This window comes from Oryzias melastigma, linkage group LG22, assembly GCF_002922805.2.
Source record: "Oryzias melastigma strain HK-1 linkage group LG22, ASM292280v2, whole genome shotgun sequence".
NCBI lineage: Eukaryota > Metazoa > Chordata > Actinopteri > Beloniformes > Adrianichthyidae > Oryzias > Oryzias melastigma.
In genome coordinates this window covers 10,201,943-10,224,815 of record NC_050533.1, presented here as the reverse complement: position 1 = coordinate 10,224,815, position 22,873 = coordinate 10,201,943, and the positions used below count along the sequence as shown (strand labels likewise).

The following is a 22,873-nucleotide window of genomic DNA, read 5'->3' as shown; positions in this document are numbered from 1 at the left end:
AACATGCTTCATAGACAATTTGATGTCTCTAAATTGCTCCTTGTTTTACCTGTGAGTGTGTATGATTGTGTGACCCTCCAACAAATAGGCGATTTGTTTAGGGTGTATCCCGCCTTCACCCAATTGTTGCCGAGATAGGCTTAGGAAACTCTGAAAGGAACATAAGGAGTTGAGAAAATGACGGAAAATAGTCAAATAATCCTTATGTTGTTTGAAAGCTGTCCAACATCTCCATCTTGTGGTGTAAAATGGAAACTTTAACGGTTTGTCTTTAGGGTTGTGAGACCACAATATTAAAGGTCATAGCAGAACATTGAATTTGTTGGAAGTTCTTAATAGTTTATGTAATAATTCAGTTTTGTTTCCTTCAATCAACTGCTTAGTCATTGGGTGGAAATGCTACTTCTTGAAGGTTTCCCACAGATGATATCCACTTCCTTTTAGAAAATGATGAACTCATCATCCTGAACCAGCTGCATGAAAACATTTCTGAGACAGTGAGAAAATGAGCACAAACCACACCAGAAAATAAACTATTATGATACGATTACATCTTATCTTGTATAATTGTTTTCACTAAAATGAAAACAAACAAACACTAAAGATACTCGTACATATCTAATCATTTGTTAAATCCGTTTTGGAGGAGAACACACACACATACATGCACGACAACATGCAAATTCCATTCAAAAACACTACGGAGGGAACATAGTCTCATTTGATTTGTGCTGGAGTAATTCTTGATTTGTCACTCATACAATACATTTTGTGTAACTGTGTGTACTTGAAGTTGTGTATTTACATGTACAAAAATACAAAAAAATTACAATTTACAAACGCACATTTTTAAATAACAGCAGCTTCAAAAGCTTCAAACAGCCACAAGGGAGCAATGAGAATAGAAAAACTTTACTGTATGAAAAAAAAATACTTTTTAAAATGAATAATCATGCATCTGTTAAAGAAAGTGTGAAAATGTCAAGTTTTCACTAGATAATTTTTACAATCTAAGTTCAAAGTGGCTCTGATGACCCAGGATTTTAACAACATTTAAACGCTTCATTCACACACAAATCTTGGAGACATGAAAAAAGTCTCAAATCTGATTTGTGCGCAAATGTAGCTTTATGTGTGTATCAGGCAATTTCTGTGTACTTTTTTAAAGATTTATGTGTAGTTAGTTTTAAGTTGCTGTAATTTAAAGTTGTGTATGTGTACATTGAATGTATTATTTATTGGTATTTTGTAATTGTTCTACATGTGAATACACAATTCCAAGTACACAAAGTTATGCACAAAATCTATCGTTTGAGTTACAAATCAAGAATTATGCACACACAAATCAAATTAGACTACATTCTCTCTTTATGAGGCACCAAGCCGGGATTTGAACCAGGGCCTTCTCACTGTGAGAGTGCTAACCACTGAACCACTGCGCCCCAATACTTGTACCTATAAGGGACATTTGAGCACTGAGCTTTAGCTTCAGTAGCAAATACTTATACTAAGATGCAGCGCCCTCTAGTGGCAAATTAAGAACAACTGGTGTTAACTGGGAAAATAACATAAATAAACCTATTTATGTCTAAAAAAAAAAACAAAAAAAACACACAAATTAGTCGCTCCTGAGTATAAGTCGCACCCCTGGATAAACTATGAAAAAACGCGACTTATACTCCGGTATATATGGTACAAGAGTTTGTTTTCTTTGATAAGTTTGTTTGCTTTACACATCAATAAAATCTTGCAAAAACATTCCTCAAGATTTTGTGGAAATTGACTGAACAGAGACGTTCCACAAACGTGTTTCTCTGTTCAAATTTCTCAGTATGATAGCAAATTTCATTAAATATATTTTTTCTACTGCAGAATTTCTAAAGTTTAAACAAAAAAAACGTCTTGTCTCCAAATTGTTCCTCGGCTGGGGTGGAGCTACAGGGGGGCAAGCAAAAACCTTTTTTATGGAAAATTCTATATTGTTATGGGGAAAAATATGAGTAAAATATTGAAAGTTATTTATGTTTTAAGTTAATTTATTCTGGAATAATATTACTTCCTTTTTATTATTAATTATTATGTTAAAAAGTTACAGTTTTAAAGTTTTCAAAATTAACATTCTGCTAGCTTTTTTGATTATTTTGGCATTTACTAAGATGTTTTTAGGCTATTTTAAAGTTAAACTATTTTTTCAGCTACATGATAGCTGTTATGACCAACTTACGTTTTTTTTGTTTGTTCGTTTTTTAGGCTAATTTGGCATTTAGCTAATATTTTATCTAGCTATCAGCTTCAGCATTTTTAGCTATCAATTTCAACACCTTCGGCTATCAGCGTTAGCATCTTCAGCTACCAAATTCAGCTTACAGCATTTACATTAGCATTATCGCATTATTACTATATATCTAGTACATTATGATATTAAAAGGGTACAGTTTTAAAGTTTTAAAAATGTACTTTTAATGTGTTCAACAAATGTTTAATCCTGTTTGGCCCGTGACCTAAGGTGTGTTTTGGATTTTGGCCCCTTGTGTGATTGAGTTTGACACCCTGAGCTAAAGGAACTGCTGTTTTATCTATAACATGTATTTTTGATCCTTTCATTTACAGTTGAAGTCCACTCCGATGTTCTTATTTACCCCCCTTCCAAAGTCTTCTGCCCTCCATATAAAAAGTTCTAGCTCCTCCCCCTGCACTGCCCCCTAGGTGTGTTTGTGTGTGAGTGGCCCCGTTGACCAGGTCAGGATGTAAAACAACTTTTTCTCTTAATCTGTCTTACCTGGAAAAATAAAAGCTGAATAATGATGATAATAATTCAAAAGGTTTCTGTTAATTCCTGTGTTTGACATATATTAGATGTGTCAAGAAAGATAAAATTCACCTTTCCAGAGGGTATGTTTTCACCAGAAATATACCCCCTAAAAAATAAATGTTTAAATAAATGTTCCATCAAGGTCTAAAATGCCACTGACATAAAAAAAAACATGAATTAGTCATGAATTAAAAAAAAAGTGTTGTATCTATTTGCGAAGATTGTCCAAATTATTTGCATTTTTATAAGAAAATCTGAAAAAAGAATTCACTAAAATTAAATGACGTTTATATTTACACATATATATTGGGATTAAGGTTTTTGTTGCAATTGCCAAAAAAAAATAAATCCTGCAGCTTTTAACCCTTGCATGTTTGGGGAAAATATGAGAAGCCCCTGGCTGCAGCCTGCAGACCGGGGCGTGCCTCAATGTGGGCGGAGTTAACTCCGCCCACGTTGAGGTACGCCCACAGCATGAGATTCTTCTTCGTCACCGAAATTGCCGTCTCCTTCTTCGCATTTTACTCTTTTGCGCTAGCAACATTGCCACCTACCGGATTCGGGTGATTAATTAATGAATTTCATTAATTAAAGGCTCCGAAATATAGAGAAAAATAATTCATTAGATGTAGGATTGAAAGTGACGTGCACGTAATTTTCTAAATATGTGTAGCCAGCGCTTAACTGTTTTCTTTGCCGCACGGACCCAGAGGAGGAAGGCAGAATTTCTGAGCGTGGTTGTCTGCAGCTCACCCATAGTCTATACCGTTTATATTTTATGGTCTGAGGTCACTTTTCCTCCGGGCGATGGACCAAATGCGGAGAACAGATGTCACGCACCTTGCTAGATGCCGGGTCACACGTAAATACGTGCGAAGCCTGTATACGTACACTCTTGCTATTTATTTCTTTCGAAAATTCTCAATTCTAGATTATATATGGCAAGAGGGACAAGATAGACAGACTGAACAAACCAGAGTGGTAAATGTGTTGTCTTCAGGAAATAAAGTTCAAGTTGTCAAATGTGGCTGTAATTTATTGATCAATGCTTTACTGGTATATATATACATATAAAATAAATCCCAAGATAAAATAGACACTATATTACACCCAGGTTCCACAAATTGCTTTGGCTTTTAAACTGCATCTCAGCTCAGTTCACATGCTACTCAAGAAGTGCATTGTCTCAGATCAGTTAGAAGTGGCAAGTAAAACCCCTTATCCCATGCTACACATTTAACCATGATCTCACAGGCAGATTGAAATAGCATTGTAATGCCAAAGTCATATAGCATTAAAAATGTAGACCAAAGAAAGTCAAGAAACAAATGGCAAAAACTAGGATTTATTACTCCTCAAAACAGACATAAACCTTTAGGTTTTTCACATCCATAATTTCGGCACAAAACACTTCAAAGTCACTCTTCAGCTGAAAAGAAAACATGAACGGCTCCCTCAGCTCCATGGATCGGCCCTCATCTTCACAGTGTTGGAGTTCTTGGAGAGTTTCCTTTTGTTCTCTTTCGTCCATCTTTACAACATCTGGCAGGGAATGTCTACCTTTGAATGACTGAGTTCTGCACCATTTGGCTGCCTTCATGGTGTTGTGAAGTAAAGCTTTTTGTTCCTGCACAGAAAAAAGGCAATTCTTAAACTAGATACTGAAGATGTCAGATAACAGTGAGGTAAAAAGGCTGCATACAATCCTTCCGGTCACGCCGCTGGTCTCCAGGTCACCTTCCTCTACAAAGGGAATAGAATGAAAATAAATAAATTACACTAAAAAGAAATAGGTCATTGCACATCTTAAACTATTATACAATATTATTTTATATTTGAAGGGGCATCTAAGGTCACCCTAAGTAATTTCAACAGTGAAAAACAATTTATGTACATGTGTACAACAACTATATATTCAGAAGTACCGAATGAGATGGATTCGGAACGCATCTTCTTCAGGCGAGCATCCTCTGAGTCCTGAAATTTGAAGAAGGATCAACAATAGTCAAACAAGTGCCTAAATACAAGCCTAATAAATTAAAAAACCTCCTCCTACCTACCTGCAGTTTCCGCTCGTTCCGGCGCCTTTTTCTGGCCAGCATTCTGGCTTGTTCAGACCTTGTTCATAGCCTTCTGGTTTTTTGCCGTATTGTAGTGGTGGAGTATGTTTCTTTGTAGAAATATGTGAGTCGATGGGGTTGTCATATTCAAAAAGTAGTTGTTTTTCCTCATTCCTGAGAACAACTGCTCCACACACTGACTATTGACAAGTCCAGCAAGCTCAGGCACAAGCTCAAGCTTTCTGAGAATGTCGGTTCTGTCTTTGCTGTTGCCCTGATGGAACACATCATTCAAGGCAAAATGCTGTGAGGATCCAGTGAGTGGGTGACCGTCTTTGTCAGCTGGCATCTTGGGACTTCTCAGCCACGGCATGTTCACAACAACCTTGCCCTCTGAGGCCTGTTGGATGTTCTGTGGGGTTGGATCCAGTAACCTTCCATTAAAAGGTCCAAAGATTCCTGGCTGCCTGCGGTTAGCATGCGATGCCAGTCCTCGCGCATAGTCGTAGACAACAACATTGGGGAAGTGCTTCCACGACAGCAACATGTCAACAAAGTCACGTGGACTTTCCGCTCTGAGGTTAAATTTCACTGAGTAAACAACTCCACACGGACATGTGATGACAGCCCACCCACCTATAAGACAAGAGACAAAAATACTAATGATGTCTATAGCTGTGTTTCCGTTACACATTTGCACAAAACTTTATGGAAATTCTAGGAATTTCTAAAAAACGTTTAGAAATGACAGTTTCCATTAAATCATAATTTTGCGATAAAGCACAAACCAATTCACACGATAAGTCATTAAAAACACGGCGATGAACGAGAACAAGTTTTTTTTTTTATTTGATTCACTAAAAGGGAGGATTTGGGTGATGTCACAGCTCTGTCTGGGGCGTGTGCAGCGCAACTTGACTCAGAAGAGGGAGAAGCCTGTTCAACGGTTAAAAGAAAAAGCATTCTAACAGGAAAGCATCTGGACCTTTTTTTTCCAGTTTGAAAACATGACAACATCTATTCAAGTTTCTGTCACGCCTCTCGCACTCATGAGACTTCAGACTCCAAGCTGCAAAAGTGCGGCTGCAGATGAAGCGATGAGGAAATTAGGAGGAGCTGCTGCGCGATTCTATATGACCCGTAATTTCTAAAGAGCTGTGACGAAGTTGGACCTCTCGGTGCGCCGGCTGTGCAGCGCTCAGAGCAGACACTTCATACAGAGAAGCGCATTTATTTAGGAAAAAGTGTTTCCATTACAGTGCTGCGAAAAATGTCTATTTTGATACACCCCAAACATCACGTCCTCTAAGCACAGAAACGTTTTGGGTTTTTTTTCTAAAAATGCCAGTGTATTCGAAAAATGCCAGTGTATTCGAAATTGCGGTGTTTCCATTAGGATAATTTATTATTGAAATTCCAATTTGAGAAATTTCAGAAATAATGGAGACATGACTAATATTAGTAGTCCAAATCAAAACCTTCATTAGAAAAAAAACGAGATTCTATGTGTATGGACATTTTTTACATTTTACAGAAACTCATCAGGATGCTCAACTAATTGTATGACCATATCAAAAGTAGTAAAGGCAAAATTAATTTTCAAATAAGCTTTACTTTAACATACCTGAGGCGCCCCAAACCTTCTCAAACACTTTGTTATAGTTTGATCTAGTGGACATCTTCTCCCACAGTCTAAGGACTAGATCCATTTTAGAGCCTTTGCTGTCCACACCACACTGTTTGCAAAGTGCTCTTATTTCCTGCACCTGTGTTGAACAGACATTTCAGTAATTACTGTTAAGAATCCAGTCTGTACATCATAATCCTTTTTTGACAGCAGTTGGATTTTGCATAAATTAATTCACCTTTAGGTTCAAAAGTTCGTCAGAAAGACGCTCTTCATTGATCAGGTCATAGTCCTCTTCATTTGACTCCTTGGGCATTTGAATTTTTTCATATTCAGTGTTCAAGAGTGAATTTGACTGTCTGGTCTGTGGGCCAATCCATGGTGACCAGTGATGATAGCTTGGGGGCACAACGAAGGGGTTCTTCCTACCAACTTTGGAATTAAATGGGATGAGTATTAGCAGAAATTGAACCATTGTTAGCCCCCAAAATGCAAAAAAAAAAGAGATTACTTTTTGCCGAGTATTTCAACATGGCTTACCTGGAATCAAACCACGACTAAGCACTTCTCTATCCACAGCATTCCAGAAGTCCAATATGTCCACATGGCCGTCATATTGATCCGGGGGGCTTTGGATTTCACTCACTAATAAAAAAACAAGTTTGTAGTTTATATCTACAGAAAAAATGTAAACCAGTTAAGTCATTGACAGAAAAATATATTACTGAATGTGCCATTATATAAGAATTGTTTTTGTTGATATCCATTCAGCTAAAATATCAGATTTTAATATTCGTTTTGGATAAAACACTGAATGTTAAAACAGCTGCCGTTTAGTTCAAAACCCAATTCTTTGTATGAAGACTAGAGGGTAAAGAACTGTTGTTCCATGCTGTTGTAATGGACCAAGGAACAACACAGTTTATTAATTGTGTGCAACTACTTCAATTGCTATCCATACAAATCAAAATTTGTGTTGTTCTTACTTTATGAAGATGGTAAAACTATAAACAAGAAGATGATGCAAAATAATAACGAAGAGAGAATACAAATAAACTAAAATTAACCTTCATACCCATAGTCTCTTGTCTATTTCTCTCCTACTGAAACACAGTCTTGAAAATGTTTAAATTTACCAAACCAACAAAAGGAAACTATAAAATCTTGTGTCTACTCTGCAGTCTACCAGTTGCGATAAACTGATTTTAAACTTATACTGCACCATAATATCAGGTATGAAAATACCTCAAAATGAGGCTTTCAAAGCAATTATCAGGGTAAAAATAATTGTGATTAAAAATAGATTGATTAGATTGCTAAATTACCATCATGATTATTTAATTGCACAATTAAATTAATTGTATGACAACCCTACTACTTACTCTATGTTCATCAGATATAATTTTGAAGACGAGCAAGTTTTGAATGTTCTAGATATTAGATAATGATGATATGGAAAATAGAAAATAACTCACCTGGCATACCGAAGACACCTTTTTTGTGAAGATCCATTACAACAACTGCCGGACTGTATCCACATGACACACAAGTGAATGAATAGTCGTGTTTTGTGAGGGCCTCGAAGTGAAGATATCCATGAAGTATCTTCTCCTTGTTGGGAAAGGACACCCTCTCTGTGTTCTCAATGATTTCTATCACTTTACTGACGGCTGTGTGTGTCTGAAATAAATTAACAGGAAATAAATAAGGTAATTCTATTAGATATTATATTCAATCAACATTTTTCCAAGCATACAAATGCTCATAATATATTTTCTCACCTGTAAAGCATTTCTTATCATAAGGCACAAGTGCAGAGACAAGATCATATGGTCATCAAAGTTGTGGATGCCATCCTGCCACTCCTGGTATCGATATATCATGCCACACTTAAGGCATGACTTTTTATATGTTGATATACCTAAAAATAAAAACAATAATAAACCATTGTTATTGGTTATATGCAATTTCAAATTGACTAAAGATGACATGGTGATGGATGGACTTCTAATAATACTAACCTTCAACCACACCTGTGCTGGTTAAGATCCTGGCTTTTGAAGTTATTAGTTGTTGCTCACCAAGTGGGTATTCACACTCCACACATTTTGTTTCTGCTGGGATTAGGTATTTTGGAAAGCTGTCCTGTGCTCTCCAATCTCTAGACTGTTCGATGAGTGGGCTGGGTAGTTCTGATGGAAGCATTTTGTAGCTCAAAAGGTAGTTCAGCATTTTCGAAATAGTATTGTCATTTGGCGGATAGCAGCTGCTTGAATATTCTCTTGAATCCTGGAACGGGTCAGGTGACTTTGCCTCAGTGCTCTTCACCTTCCGAAACAACTCCCCATTTGTGCCAAAGAGGTGCCATTTTGCAATGGCTTTATGGTTGCAGGACTGTCTTGCTTTTGAGCATGAACAATGCCAGGTGTTATGCTTTCTGTCATATGCAACAATCAACCGGCCCAATCTGCTATAGTAGGTGATTTTTGGTTCAAAGACAGAGATGTGAATTTTTGATGGTGGACCACCCACAGTGAGTTGCACCGAAAGGGGCACACCCTCTGCATCTGCCTCTTTTTTACAGTGCAAAAGACTGGCCTTTCGTTCTTTTCCAAACCATTTCTGGTCTACCATTATTTCCAATGTCTCCTCAGATAGATTGACATATTGGTTGTCAGCTTGTGGGCAGTACTGTAAAGATTTTATATGGTGGCACTCATAGGGTAACATACCGCTTCTGTGGGCAAAGTCCCTATTGAGCCGGCACTGGTCAACCTCACACACAATTTTGTGACTCAAACCCCAGGTTTTCTTTACCACGTGTACAGGCTTTGCTGCACCACTGAACGATTTATCAACTGCAAACACACCATTTTTTACATCCACACACTGACTGGATAAAAATCTGTCTTGGGAAACTGTCTCAAAATTCTGTGTGTGCTTCCTCCTGCAGTGTGTTTTGAAGTTTTTTTTGTACAAATCCAATTTGCAGTGAGGACAAGTGATTGTCTGTGTCCTATGCCTTTCCTTTAATTTTTTTTGCTGCCACGGGGGCTCTGAAAGTTGTGGTGAGGCCAGGGAGGGCTGCAATGGGGCCTCTGGGAATTGCCATTGGGGGTCTAAGGGCTGTGATGTGGCCAGTGGGTGCTCCGATGGCAGCTGTGCTGGGTGCTCCGATGGCAGCTGTGCTGGGTGCTCCGATGGCAGCTGTGCTGGGTGCTCCGATGGCAGCTGTGCTGGGTGCTCCGATGGCAGCTGTGCTGGGTGCTCCGATGGCAGCTGTGCTGGGTGCTCCGATGGCAGCTGTGCTGGGTGCTCCGATGGCAGCTGTGCTGGGTGCTCCGATGGCAGCTGTGCTGGGTGCTCCGATGGCAGCTGTGCTGGGTGCTCCGATGGCAGCTGTGCTGGGTGCTCCGATGGCAGCTGTGCTGGGTGCTCCGATGGCAGCTGTGCTGGGTGCTCCGATGGCAGCTGTGCTGGGTGCTCCGATGGCAGCTGTGCTGGGTGCTCCGATGGCAGCTGTGCTGGGTGCTCCGATGGCAGCTGTGCTGGGTGCTCCGATGGCAGCTGTGCTGGGTGCTCCGATGGCAGCTGTGCTGGGTGCTCCGATGGCAGCTGTGCTGGGTGCTCCGATGGCAGCTGTGCTGGGTGCTCCGATGGCAGCTGTGCTGGGTGCTCCGATGGCAGCTGTGCTGGGTGCTCCGATGGCAGCTGTGCTGGGTGCTCCGATGGCAGCTGTGCTGGGTGCTCCGATGGCAGCTGTGCTGGGTGCTCCGATGGCAGCTGTGCTGGGTGCTCCGATGGCAGCTGTGCTGGGTGCTCCGATGGCAGCTGTGCTGGGTGCTCTGATGGCAGCTGTGCTGGGTGCTCTGATGGCAGCTGTGCTGGGTGCTCCGATGGGGGGTCCAGGTTGTGCCACGGGGACTTTAAAGGTTGTGGTGATGCCTGTGAGGGCTGCGATGGTGGAACTGATTCTACCTCTGGCTGCGGTTTAGGAGTTTGTTTCTGGTGTGCTCCCAAATGTTTTAAAAACTGTGATCTATTGATCAAGGTTGTTGGACAATAACAGCAGTGAAAGTGTGACGTAGCCCGGCAACCTAAGCCACACTTTATGAATGTGAATTCTGAAAGAGGAATGATAGGAACATTTTTAATGAGTTATTAATATTCATATTCATGACTTCACTTAATATTCATAACTTAGACTAACAGTACCTTTGTGTTTCAAAGATGAATGGTTGTCCATATGCAAATCCACTGCATGCTTTTCACCCGTGTAATGGCAAAATGGACAGTGGAAAGAGTTGTTTCTTTTGTTAGGCGGTGGTTTTTCATGGTCCAACAAAATTGTTATGTGTCTCTATAAACAAGTATAGGAATTATATAAGTGATAGCAAAAATTAAATAAAACATACTCATACTGGAAGACACAAAATAGGTGAACGTTATGCAAGCCCCGAAGAAGAGAACCGCAAGCTAACTAACTTTGTGTAAAACCCCGTAAGTAGAGCGGCAGAAGAAAAAGTACGATGCATTTAAAAATAAAATAATCCCGTAATCTGTAAAACGAAAATGTGATAGAAAAGCTAACAATAACCACAATATAAGTTCTAAAGACATGGATAACACAGGTGATAAAAAAAAGTTTTACTGACATTACGTAACGAAAGCCCCGAAGAAGAGAGCCGCAAGCTCACTAGCTCCGCGAGTAAATATAAGAAATACAGAAACAAAGCATTCCATATTTAAAATAAATAATTATAACATCCTCATCTATGAGGCGTAAATGTGGCAGAAAAGCAAGCAATAATCACAATAAAAGTTTACATTGATTTCCCGTTTTTTCGTTGATACATACCTCCATTTTGCAAATACGAAAACAGCAATGGAGGGGGTGACGAAGAAGAATCTCATGCTGTCGGCGTACCTAAACGTGGGCGGAGTTAAACGTCTAACTCCGCCCATTAAACGTTTAACTCCGCCCACGTTGAGGCACGCCCCGGTCTGCAGGCTGCAGCCAGGGGTAGTTGGAAAATATTTCAAATTCTGACGCAGTTCTTCCTTTGACCACTAGATGGAGGCATAGTTGTGTTTTGAGAGCTCATGGCTGGAAAAGCAGTAACTGTACTTTTCATTATAATTGCTAAAAGATCTAATTTGGATTAAAAGGGGATGTATCTATAGATACGATCACAAAAAAACAAAAAACATTAAACTCGAGTTTCATATATGAAGATCAACTTTGTCGTTTTGAGGTTTTAATGCACATGGTGTTTTTGCATTTGCTTACTATAGCTAAAGCTTCTAATTTTGGAAAGTCCAATACTCATTTGCTGTTTGTACCAAAGTTGACTAACACAAGTGTCAGCCAGCATCTTAACTGATTTTACTGACTGGAAAATTAGAAGCAGTTTTGAGGAAATTCCCTTTGTTTGATTCACAACCACTAGATTCTTGAAGATTCTTCCGAGTACATCCTGTTGTATCAGCGTTTCAATGTCATCCGTAGGCAAGAAGTCACGTCAGCATCAACCAAAACTTTCCAAGACACAACTTGGTCAAACAGTTCACAACTCGAAGGCAGCCACAGTGATTGACATAATCTTTAATTCTTTTTTTTTTTTAACATATCCATACATACAAAGTCAAATCTACAGTAGGGAGTTTATGAAACTCGTAGCACAAAGTCTGTAGAAATAACAATCCCTACAAACAGTAATAATAAACTCTATTATAGAGTTTGGATTTACACACACACACAAAAACATAAAGATTTAGACGTCCATAATGACTCACACCTCACATGGCTGACATAAAGACATGAGCCAAAGTTTCAACAAAACTTTGTATAATTAAACGAGGTGCAATAAGGTGGAGGTCAGCCAACAAACGTGTCTGGAATGCATTGAAAAAAACAAACAAAAAAACAATGTACCAATATATTTCTACTTCTATCTACTAGGAATCCCAACTGTGTGAGGAAGACAGTTTTTCCAATCTTGGACTTCTGCTTTGTTGTGTTGCTCCGTCTGTCCAGGAGCCAAAGAATGAGTCTCTGTTTTCATGCTCATGCACCACTGTGGATCTCCACTCATCTCGGGGAGAAACAGTCTTTCCTCCTTTCTTTAAACCCTTCACCTCCTCCTCCTCCTCTTCTATCCCAAATACCTATCCCACCCTTTTCTTCCCCTCTTGTCCTCTTGCCCGGAGTGAAGTGGAGACATGTGTTTCCCTGCACCTGCATGGAGAGAAAAGAAGAAAAGTGAAGTCAGATCTCTCCCTCCTTCTCACCCTCCCTCCCTCCCTGCAGAGGGGAGCAGACAGACTGGCGCCTAGCATGGAACTTTCATTAACCCCAGGCAGATAGCAATGAATCCGCCTCACAATGCTGCCCTAACTAATTGGCAGCAAAAGGGGCCCCTTTCTTAAAAAAAAGAAGAAAAAAGAAAGAAAGAAAGTAGCACATTTGACTCCTTTTACGCAATAAAATAAATACGTACCACAGTGCGCAATCCTAGTGGCACAACCGACCCTCTTCTTTGGAGAAATTGCGCGTGATGTCTGCAGTCTGCGTAAAGATGAGAGACTTAAGTTAGTGCGGGTCTAGTTGTGCGGGAATGTGGAGGATGCCCCGCGCCTCACCTTTATCGACAGAACCATCTCCGGCGCGGACGGGTCTACCGCCTCCAGCGCGATCTGCAGGTCGAAGATGTAGTCGATGACGTGCTGCAGGATCTCCACCTGGCTGACCGACTTGTTCTGCGGGATGCTCGGGACCAGCTCCTTCAGCCGGGAGTAGCAGTCGTTCATGTCGCACAGCGCGCTCACCGGCTCGTCCTCGCAGGCGTGCTTATTCCGGTGGATGGCGAGGCTCTGCTCCGAGATGCAGCACACGGCCTTGTAGCAGCTTCTCACCGAGCGCACGGGACTGATCGCTTTCATGATTCCAGAAAATCTGCTGTTGGATGATTCCTCGTACGTGGGTCTCCTCTTGAGTGGCTGTGACAACCACGCACACTTTTTTAGCGTTTTATGCAGTCCCGGGGCTGCACACGCCCCCTTTATCGCATCGCGTTCTGATTGGTCGGGGTTAAAAAGAAGCGCCTTCCTATTGGCTGATGCCACCTTGAGGAAAGGCTGGGAAAAACGATACCTAAAAGGGGTTGTCAGTCCATCAGTTCTCTGTTTCAGGTAGTATTTATTTAAAATAGATATTATAAGAAGACAAATATCTTAAGTTAGAATACAACATCTAGATTATACATTAAATTTAATAGATTTTAGGCTTAGGTCTTATAGTAAGGCATCTGTGACTAGAAAAAGTTGCATTACTTGTGATAATGTGATAATGCTTTTCGCTGAAAGTAGTCGCTGAAAATGCTGAACATTGTTGTAAAATTGATTTAAAAAAACCCCAATACATGCCAATTTTGCAAAAATATTTATTGTGTAGCTTAACTATGAGCCAAACTCCAGATTAGCCAAAAAGAAAACCTTAGTAGATGCTAAATTAGCCAAAAATCTAGCTTCTTGCTTAAATATTAGCTAGTCAAAAACGTTAGCCTGTTGCAAAATAGAAGCTAAACTCTAAATTAGCCTTAAAACCGCCAATAGATAACGCATTAGTCAAAACGTTGGCCTGTAGCTAAAATATTAGCTTAACTCCAAATAAGCATAAAAAAACCTCAGTAGATGCCAAATTAGCCAAAACAAAGCTAGTTTGTTGCTTAAATGCAATCTTAATTCCAAATTAGCCCAAAATTCCTAACTAAATTAGTCCAAAACGTTAGCCCGTTGCTAAAACAGACTCTAAACTTTGAGTTAGCCTATAAAACCCTAAGTACATAACAAATTAGCCAAAAACTTTAGCATGTTGCTGAAACATTAGCTAATAAACAAAAACAAAAACCTCAGTAGATAACAAATTAGCTAAAAACTTTAGCATGTTGCTAAACTCCAAATAAACAAAAACCTCAGTAGATAACAAATCAGCCAAAACAAAGCTAGCTTGTTGTTTAAATACTAGCTAAACTCCAAAATAGCCTAAAATCCCTCACTTAACAGATTAGTCAAAAGCGTTAGCGTGTTGCTAAAATAGAAGCTATCCTAAAATAGTAAAAAAAAAACCATAGATAACAAATTATTAAAAAACATTAGCATGTTGCTAAAATTTAAGGTAAACTTTTGGAAAATTACAAGATTAAAACACTGTGTATAAATATATTTAAAGCCTTGTTAATACTCTACTTAAATTTGGAAATATGAAAACTTTCTTACTAATTTCCTTTTCTAAATATTTCAAAAACTATAAAGCTTATGAATACCAAAAATACAAGCAGAAATGACCAGAAGGAGGTGAACGTTTTCATACCAGGAGATTGCTGAAAGTGTGATTGAGTTTATATGTGCCGCAAAACGAATGGAAAGGAGAATCTATAAAAAACCTTATACTAGCATTTTTTTTAAAACCTTTTGGTGCTGTCAGATCCTAACCTGGTTGTGGGCAAACAGCCTGCAAGTCCACACACTCCAAAGTGACATTTTGGAGAGATTAAGCTTTATGCGCTATTTTTTTTATTGGATATTCATACAGACAACTACATAAAAGTCTGCATATTCATACAATTATCATCATGCCCCCTGTTGGGGTGCCTCATATTTTTCATAACTGGCTGTAGAGTTCATTTATTGCACTTTCATGTGTAGTAATAAATAATAGCCCTCATGTATGGCGAAATTACTGTTTGCAAGTTTCCAAAAATCAAACTTTCCTGTGAGTAAAAGTTCGATTTCGAACAATTCCAAGTGTTTTTTAGTTGACATCAAAGCACGTTCAGTTCTGCTCCTATTTGGGTCTTATTTTCCCCTTTTCTCACAATCATGTTTTGTGAAGGAATGCAGGCCCTGGCCAGCTGTGTGTCCTATCCCGGCCCAGCTGTGTTGATCTAACGCGCCAGTCCCAGACTTACTGGCGCCAGCCTCCCGACGTCATCCATTCACCCCGACGCGCACTCCCCTTTCCTTGGCAGACCGCCCGCCCTCCCCCGTGAACCATCAGAAAGGGAGGGGGGGAGCATAGGCGCTCAGCGATCCGATTGGCTGCGCGCTTCTGTCACTCAGGTACGAGGTTTTTCTATCTTTCTGTCACGCTTTTCTCGTTTGGATAAAAAAAAAAAACGCAGTGCAGCTTTCTAACTTTAAAAAGGCAAACATACAAATATAGAAAAAATACTTTAAAGGGAAATGTAGACAATTAGATGGTGCAACCACTTCCAAACATGGGGGTGTGTGATATCCTCTGTATTGTGCAACCCCCCCTTAACTTATGGTGAAACTGGCAACGACTTTAATAGCGTGTTGCCTCAGTCCTGTAACGCAACATTAACACAGCTCAACAACAAGCACATCAATTCTTTTTTTTCAAGCCTCCAGCCTGTTCGCATGTGTGCGTAAATACGCACGGCTCCACAGATCCTCCCAAAAATTCAGCAGAGGTTTAACAGATGTTCAAACCACATCTGCCCCCCCTCACGGTATACCCTCCCTCCTCTTCACAACCACTGACCCTGCGAGACAAGTCACTCAACGACCTCACTTTAGAGCAAACCATAATATTGACCGTGAGACAGGACTTCGATCCAGCGCTTGTTTTAAAGATATATTATGCGAGCGGCGCCGAGTGTCCAAACAAAACTTTGACCTCAAATAGCCTTTTTTTCCTTGAATATGTCAAGCTGGAGCGATTACTGTTTTACATTTTTCCAGATCTGCTGGGAAAATTACTGAGAAGTTTAGGTAGAAGTGACGAGTTCTGATGATCCACAGAAATTGTCTTTACTTTTTTTTCCATCTCAAAGATGGACGAGTACTTTTTTTTTCTCACAAAGAGCCTTGTGAACAAATTCCAGAGTTGTGCGTGTGAAAACATACAAACACACTTACACACACACACGCGCTACTGTGTCTGGGCAGGGATCAGGTGCTTGTCGGAAAGGCCTCGGACACAATCGGCTCTCTCTTTCAATGGATGGGAGAATTCCGAGCCCGGCGTCAGTGAGTCTGCCTCGCTGCCCGCCCTCCCTCTTCCTCTCCTTGCTCCTCTGTGCAGCTGGACGCAGACAATCAAGCCATCAACAATCGTCACGCATAAGTAGCAGCCGCCCCTCCCCTCCCCTCCCCTCTCCTCTCCTTTGCCTGCCTCTCAATTAAAGAGCCACTCCAATGAAAATGCTGCTTTTAACATGTTCTTGCAGCATAAATAAAGGAAATTAAGATTAAAACTACATTTCTTCATTCAAACCGTTGTGAATCAGGAGCAGACAGACAACGCAGTTAGAAAAAACTTCAGTCCTTCGCTTCATTCCGATGAGGCTTAATGACCAATAAATCCTTTCAAGTCTTTGTTCTGATCTGTGTGACAAAATGCAGCCGGATAGTTGAGATTTTCTCACAATTTTTGTTGCATCGCTAAGGTTAGGTTGGGGTTGTGAGGGGATGTAAGCTAGCGGGAGAGAGTGTAAAGAAAGGGATGATGGGAAATGAGGGCAGGCTCACAACTGAAAGGTGAATTTCTGGTGAACCACTGCTGCTTTACAGAAACTGTCTTAAACAAGGGTGTACGCAATTTAGAAAAGTGTGTTGGTTGAGGTCGTGTCTGGTTAATTTGGTCTGGACCTTCCATTTGGTCTGCCTTCAGACTCCTGTCAAAGAGACATTTCTGCTCCAAAAGCTAATAAACAAAAGAACATGACTAAAGATCTGTCCAGTCATTGGCCAGGTATTACGAGGGCGAGGAAAAGTAACAGGAGAAAGAATAATAGAAGTCCAAAGCTTTGCAATCCTTATATTTCACTTTGTCAAGGTACAACATTTTTCTTTTTTTGGTAAGGTGGAGGCATGCTGCAAGGGGGTCGCTGAACAAAAAAAAACGCTGATAAGTGTACATGAGAATGTCAGGAAAACAGTATGAGAAGTTATGTGTATCACGTTAAACATTTTATGGTCCTGTAATACCCGGCTACAGAGGCTGTTTTGGTCCAGATGTTCCGGTCCGAGCACGGAGTCAATTCATAATGAGGAAACTCAGATGCCTCATTTCCACTTAGCAGTACGGGCCAGACCGGTTCCCTCTTAGCCGGTTTAGAATGGTCTGGGGAATTCAAATGGTTTCCATTGAGCGTTGGACAATCAAAGCGGATGCGCGGTGTTGACCGATGACGTAGAAAGAGAATCAGCTGACTCAGAAACGGATGGAAAATTAAAAAGATAACCGTGGAGGATAATTATAATCCACAGCAGGTGTTTATTATGGAGAAAGCCAGCCTCTACGCTAGTTGGGTCTCTGTATTTGTAGATTTTAGCATGTTTCCGGTCCCCAACCCCCACAAAAAAGGGGGAATACTGTATGTATAAAATTTGTTATTTTTTGTGAGAAGATTGTGGGGAGCGAAGAATAATACACCCAAAAAGAGGACAAAACCTTTGGTTTGGATCTTGAGTTGGGAAAAGCGCTGGTCGTAAAACCTTTCAGCCAATCAATGGGTTACATCGATGTGACGACAGAAGCTCCACCCTGAAAGTCCATTCCATTTTTCTATTGACCTACGACCAACGGGGGATCAGAAATGGAACCAGTAAGTAGGTCCTGCTTAACGGGTCCATTAACAGTCCAGTACGGTACGGTCTCAGTGGAAACAAGGCAAGAGTGAATTCATTGGAAACAAACTGAGACCACCTCGAAGGATGGATCCGAGAGCGGTTTCTGGTCCTCGATCAGGTCCTCTTGGATGCATTCAGACTGAAAATTTGTCTTGAATTATTGGGGGAAACAAACTGGTTCACTTAAAGCAAACCAAATGTGTCCTAAGACAGGGGTGTCCAAAGTCAGTCCTTGAGGGTCGGCTTCCTGTTGGTCTCCCAGAAACCCAGCCTTATCTGCTGCTTATTACCTGGATCAGATGTGTTTGGGCAATAAGGAGCTTCAATGGCCAGTTGGTTGGATAACATGTAGGACACCGGCCATTGATGACTGACTTTAGACACCCCTGCTCTAAGACAACGACAACGACTTTAAAAAAAATGTAACTAAAAACAACATACGAATCAACAGACTTTTGGGAACGTTTTTACAATAGATCAAAATATGATTGGAGTGGGACTTTACATTTCAATCTTCCTTTACAGCCACTTACAAGTAGAAATAAAAAGAAATGTGAAAACAGTCCTTGTAGAACTCATGAATAATGCGTGTTCACATAGTTGGTGTCACCCATTCCACTCATCTTCAGAGCTGGTGGGTGGTAAGGGAGGGCAGTATTGTAGAAAAAGAGTCCCTTTTTTCATCCACAAGTGCAGGCCCATCATTGGGGAATAATTAAACAGTGAAACTTAATTCTTTCTGCGCTGGTGTTTGTGCGTCAGTGCAGGATTCCTCCCACTCCTCGGCTCTGTGTTTTCTCTCCCCGCATCATCAAAGACACTTCAGTCTTCTCTTGTCAGCTGCGAGCAGCCTCCAGATCCCCAGCTTTTGTTCCATGTGACCCGAGCGGTGACATGACATTTTTTGCACATTGTTGTTCTGTATTGGCCACTTGTCAATAATCTAAGGGGCTCTTGTTCAAGCTTGTGCGTGATGATTTTACTGAGGCTGGAGATGAGAGGGAACTTAATACGAGTTCCACACATGTCAGTCTTTGAGCTGACACACAGCCGGCTTTTAGTGGATGTGAAGAAGCTCTTCAAACAGGGAAGAGAGTCACTTTATTCAGTGAAAAGATTTGAAGTTTTGCATCAGACTGTTAGATGGGATCAAAATCTAAGCACTAATTTGATACAAATATTCCACTTTTTTGTGTCCGTCTTTTATTTCAGGGAGATAAAGCTGCTCCTCTTTACACCCCAGAAGGCATCGGCCACAAGGTAATGATATCACACCACTCAGACTGCCCCTTGTGGGAACCATCCTGTTGACACAATACACTTGTCAGGTGCTCCTGCCCATGTCCTTGACTGGGAAGATTTTACCGCACAAAGAACTAAAGCCACAGAACTGTATGACAGGTGGGCCGAAACCCACAGAAGGTCACTAAACCCATGGCCACGACGAGGGAAAAACAGCTCTTCAGAGAAGACCCGGCCAAGAGAGAGGCCGCCAGGTGCTGGTCATACTTTTGTTTTGTCGTTTTCATCAAGTGACTGGAACAGTCGGTTTACTCTGGAGCCATCCGATGGGGAGGAACATCTGGTTTTGTGTAAGCAAGACCACACTTGGTGCTTGCAGTTGGTCTGTTTGGTGCTTTGGATTAAAAGAAATAGGGTTAATTTTTAGCAAGAAAATGATGTGCAGTAATGTGGATTGGTAATAGAACAACCAATAAGTGATATTTCATATGAAATAAATTCAGAGAATAATTTGTTATTGTGTAGTTTGGGTGATTTGACTGGACAATTACAATTAAAGCCGTTTTGAAGAAAATATTCTGTAATTTATTAACAAGAGACTTTGATAGTGGGTGGAATCTAAGGCTGATTGTTGGTACTTTTTTGGCTAGATAGCATCACATGCAGGTGTGGAGTCTGCAAACTAGAGTTTTGTTTTTTGTGAAAATGTTTGCTAATTTTGGTGATACTTGACCAACCAAATTCTCATCCCCAAGTCGTCACATATTAATGTTTGGTTATGGCCCCTTTCACGTCACTTTTTGATGTTTTGGGTGTCCCCAACTCGTCATTTTTTAACATGCTGACTGTTCGCAACCCATGGGACGTGGTACCGGATGTGGTACTGGATGCGCACTGGGCCTTGGGACCCGTCCAGTACCTGTACCCTAACCTTAACCTGGTACTGGTTCCAGTACCTGTACCCTAACTCAGTACCGGTACCCTAACCTTAACCCGGTACTGGTTCCAGTACCTGAACTCTAAGTCAGTGCCGGAACCCTAACGTAAACCGGGTACTGGTTTGCATCTGGTACCGCATCTGGTTTGCGGTCAGTACTGCGTCTGGTACCGATTTGGGTCCGCTACCTTGATCTGGTCCGGTGTCAGGTTAGGGTACAGGTGCGCTACACATCACAGTACTGGTTCATTGGCCCAGAGGTTGGGGCCCCATGATTTAATGGGAAGAGCCAATACATCAAAAACAACAATTTAGGGACATCCAAAATGTCAAAAAGTGACACGGAGGGGTCCTTTATCATCAAAGAAGCATGAACATGGAGAAGATATTTCTAAGTGGACATTGAACTTTCATATTAAGGTTGGGGCCAGAAATGGACTGCGGGCCCCCACTTTGAGACCCCTGGACTAAAACCTCAATTTGACGTACCACACGTTTGTTTTTGGACTTTTTCCAAACACATTTCTCCCTGAATTTTTTCCTAAGCCCACAATGACCAAAATTGGGGGGACCTTGAGGTGTTCCCAGGCTAGTTGAGAAATGTTTGGTCTTTTTCTTGGGGCCTCCGCCGAGTGCCTGGAACACCTCGTCCAGGAGGAATCCAGACCAGATGCCTGAGCCACCTCAACTGGCTCCTCTGGTTGTGGAGTAGCGGATCTACTCCGAATTCTCTCCAAGTGACTGAGCTTCTATCTCTAAGGGAGCGCCCAGCCACCCTTTGCAGGAAGTTCATTTCAGCCGCTTGTATTCCAGATCTCATTCTTTCAGTCACGACTCAGAGTTCATGACCATAGGTGAGTATTGGAACGAAGATTGACCTGTAAATTGAGAGCTTCGCTTTCTGGAACAGCTCTCTCTTCACCACAACGGACTGGTGCAGCGACCACATAACGGTGGACGCCACTCCAATCTGTCTACCAATCTCACCTCGCTCGTGAACAAGACCTCAAGACATTTAAACTCCACCTGAGGCAGGAGCACTCCACCCACCCAGAGAGAAGAAGCTACCTATTGTAAACCCAATTTACAGATTTGTGTGTTTATTAAAGAGAGGCTCATAAGTTCCAGTAAAAAAGTAAAAAACTAAAGTAAAGGTGAACCCATCACAATATCCATGGTAGTGTTCTGTCCCATTGATATATTAATTTATAATTTTACCATTATTCACTATCATTGACAAATCATCCAAAGTTTGGTAATTCTCAAGATATACATCACTTTTGTTTTGATTCCTTAAATTAATCTTTCCAGTTTTACTGTAATTTCTGATGACATTGAGGCCAAGGGAGAAGATCAAAGCCAAAAACTGTAATTTTATTGCGATTGAAAGGTGGAGTGATCAGGAACTGGACTCCAAAAATGATTGATTTCAAAAGAAAGTGACCAAAACCATAAAACAGAGAAAAGATGAATAATGCAAACAGATCTGGTGTTTGCTGCAGGGGTTCAGCTGGTCAGGCTTCTCAGTGACACAGAGGCCATTCGGTCCTCGGTGAGTATCTTTGCACCTGTGTGCGTCTGCGTCGTGTTTTTCTGGGTCAAGAGGGACCCAGAAAATCTAGTGACTTTCTCCGTCTGTCACTGATGTTGTGTACTTCCTTCCTTTGTTCTCCGTCCTCCTACACACACGTGCGTGTACGCAGAAATTCGTCACCCCTCCTTGACTCTCTTGTCTGTTCCTTGTGTCACTAATGAACTGAAGCAGTGTGGAATGACACACAGCTGATATGCCCCCACTCCTTAACACACACACTCTTATCCTTGCCTAATCTGGGTCAGTGGGGGTCCCTCTTGGTCACCCCTGGCGAAGCCTTCCAGACAGACAAGGCAGAGTGGGACCTGAGAGGTCTGGGCTAAATATGACCTGGTTTAAGACCCTTCTACAACAAAACAAAAGTATAGTCTTTTCCGATGATTTGACTATCAATGTCAATCTTAAAAAGAGCATTTTTCCCTATTTTTTTTTAGAATTGCTACACCCTACCCCTCCCAAATAATTAACATATCATTTTCCTTCAGAATGGCTTTAATCAGGAGGCTGTGATGTGAGCACCGTTATGGGATGGACACTCTGCCATCTGGTCAGCTCTGATTACCACGTTCATGGTTGAGGATGTAAATTTACTTGGTTGTGTCAAACCGTCTTTAAAAAAACTCCCCTAAAGCAAAGTTTCTCATGATCCAGCTTGTTTCCCTGAGAGTCAATTGAGCCTTTAGGAACATTTCACCTTAAACTAACAATCTAATGTTTATATTACTATCATCTAAAATGCAGAAAGTACTTAAAATATTTATGAAATTATAATATTTTGATTACTTTAAAGACTCAAACACAATTTATTGTCTGGGAACCACAAGTATTTACTTTGTTTTTGTGGTTGGGAATATTTGAAATTTACTTTAACTTAGTTGATAAATGTAGTAAGTGTAGTAGTAACCTTTATTTAACCAGATAAAAACCCGTTGAGATCAGGATC

General features: G+C 40.9%; 1 protein-coding gene and 1 long non-coding RNA gene across 3 annotated transcripts in view; one reads left to right on the top strand and one right to left on the bottom strand.

Moving 5' to 3' along the window:
* Positions 1 to 12,084: 12,084 nt before the first annotated feature.
* On the bottom strand, positions 12,085 to 13,525 carry id3 (inhibitor of DNA binding 3). The gene is made up of 3 exons (XM_024268539.2): positions 13,142 to 13,525; positions 13,000 to 13,067; positions 12,085 to 12,737 (listed from the first exon to the last, which is right to left on the bottom strand). Exons 1-2 carry the CDS (start codon positions 13,439 to 13,441, stop codon positions 13,014 to 13,016), a joined length of 354 nt encoding a protein of 117 aa, XP_024124307.1. The 5' UTR covers positions 13,442 to 13,525; the 3' UTR covers positions 12,085 to 12,737; positions 13,000 to 13,013.
* A 94-nt stretch (positions 13,526 to 13,619) lies between these two features.
* The window catches only part of LOC112144190, a 64,493-nt gene continuing 55,239 nt past the window's right edge, over positions 13,620 to 22,873 (top strand). The window contains exons 1-4 of one of the 2 annotated variants that reach the window (XR_002918863.2): positions 13,620 to 13,690; positions 15,393 to 15,619; positions 19,370 to 19,417; positions 19,486 to 20,277. This is a non-coding gene — a long non-coding RNA (uncharacterized LOC112144190). Of the gene's footprint in view, positions 13,691 to 15,392; positions 15,620 to 19,369; positions 19,418 to 19,485; positions 20,278 to 22,873 lie in introns of those variants that run through there. The other variant, XR_002918861.2, reaches the window with a different exon arrangement.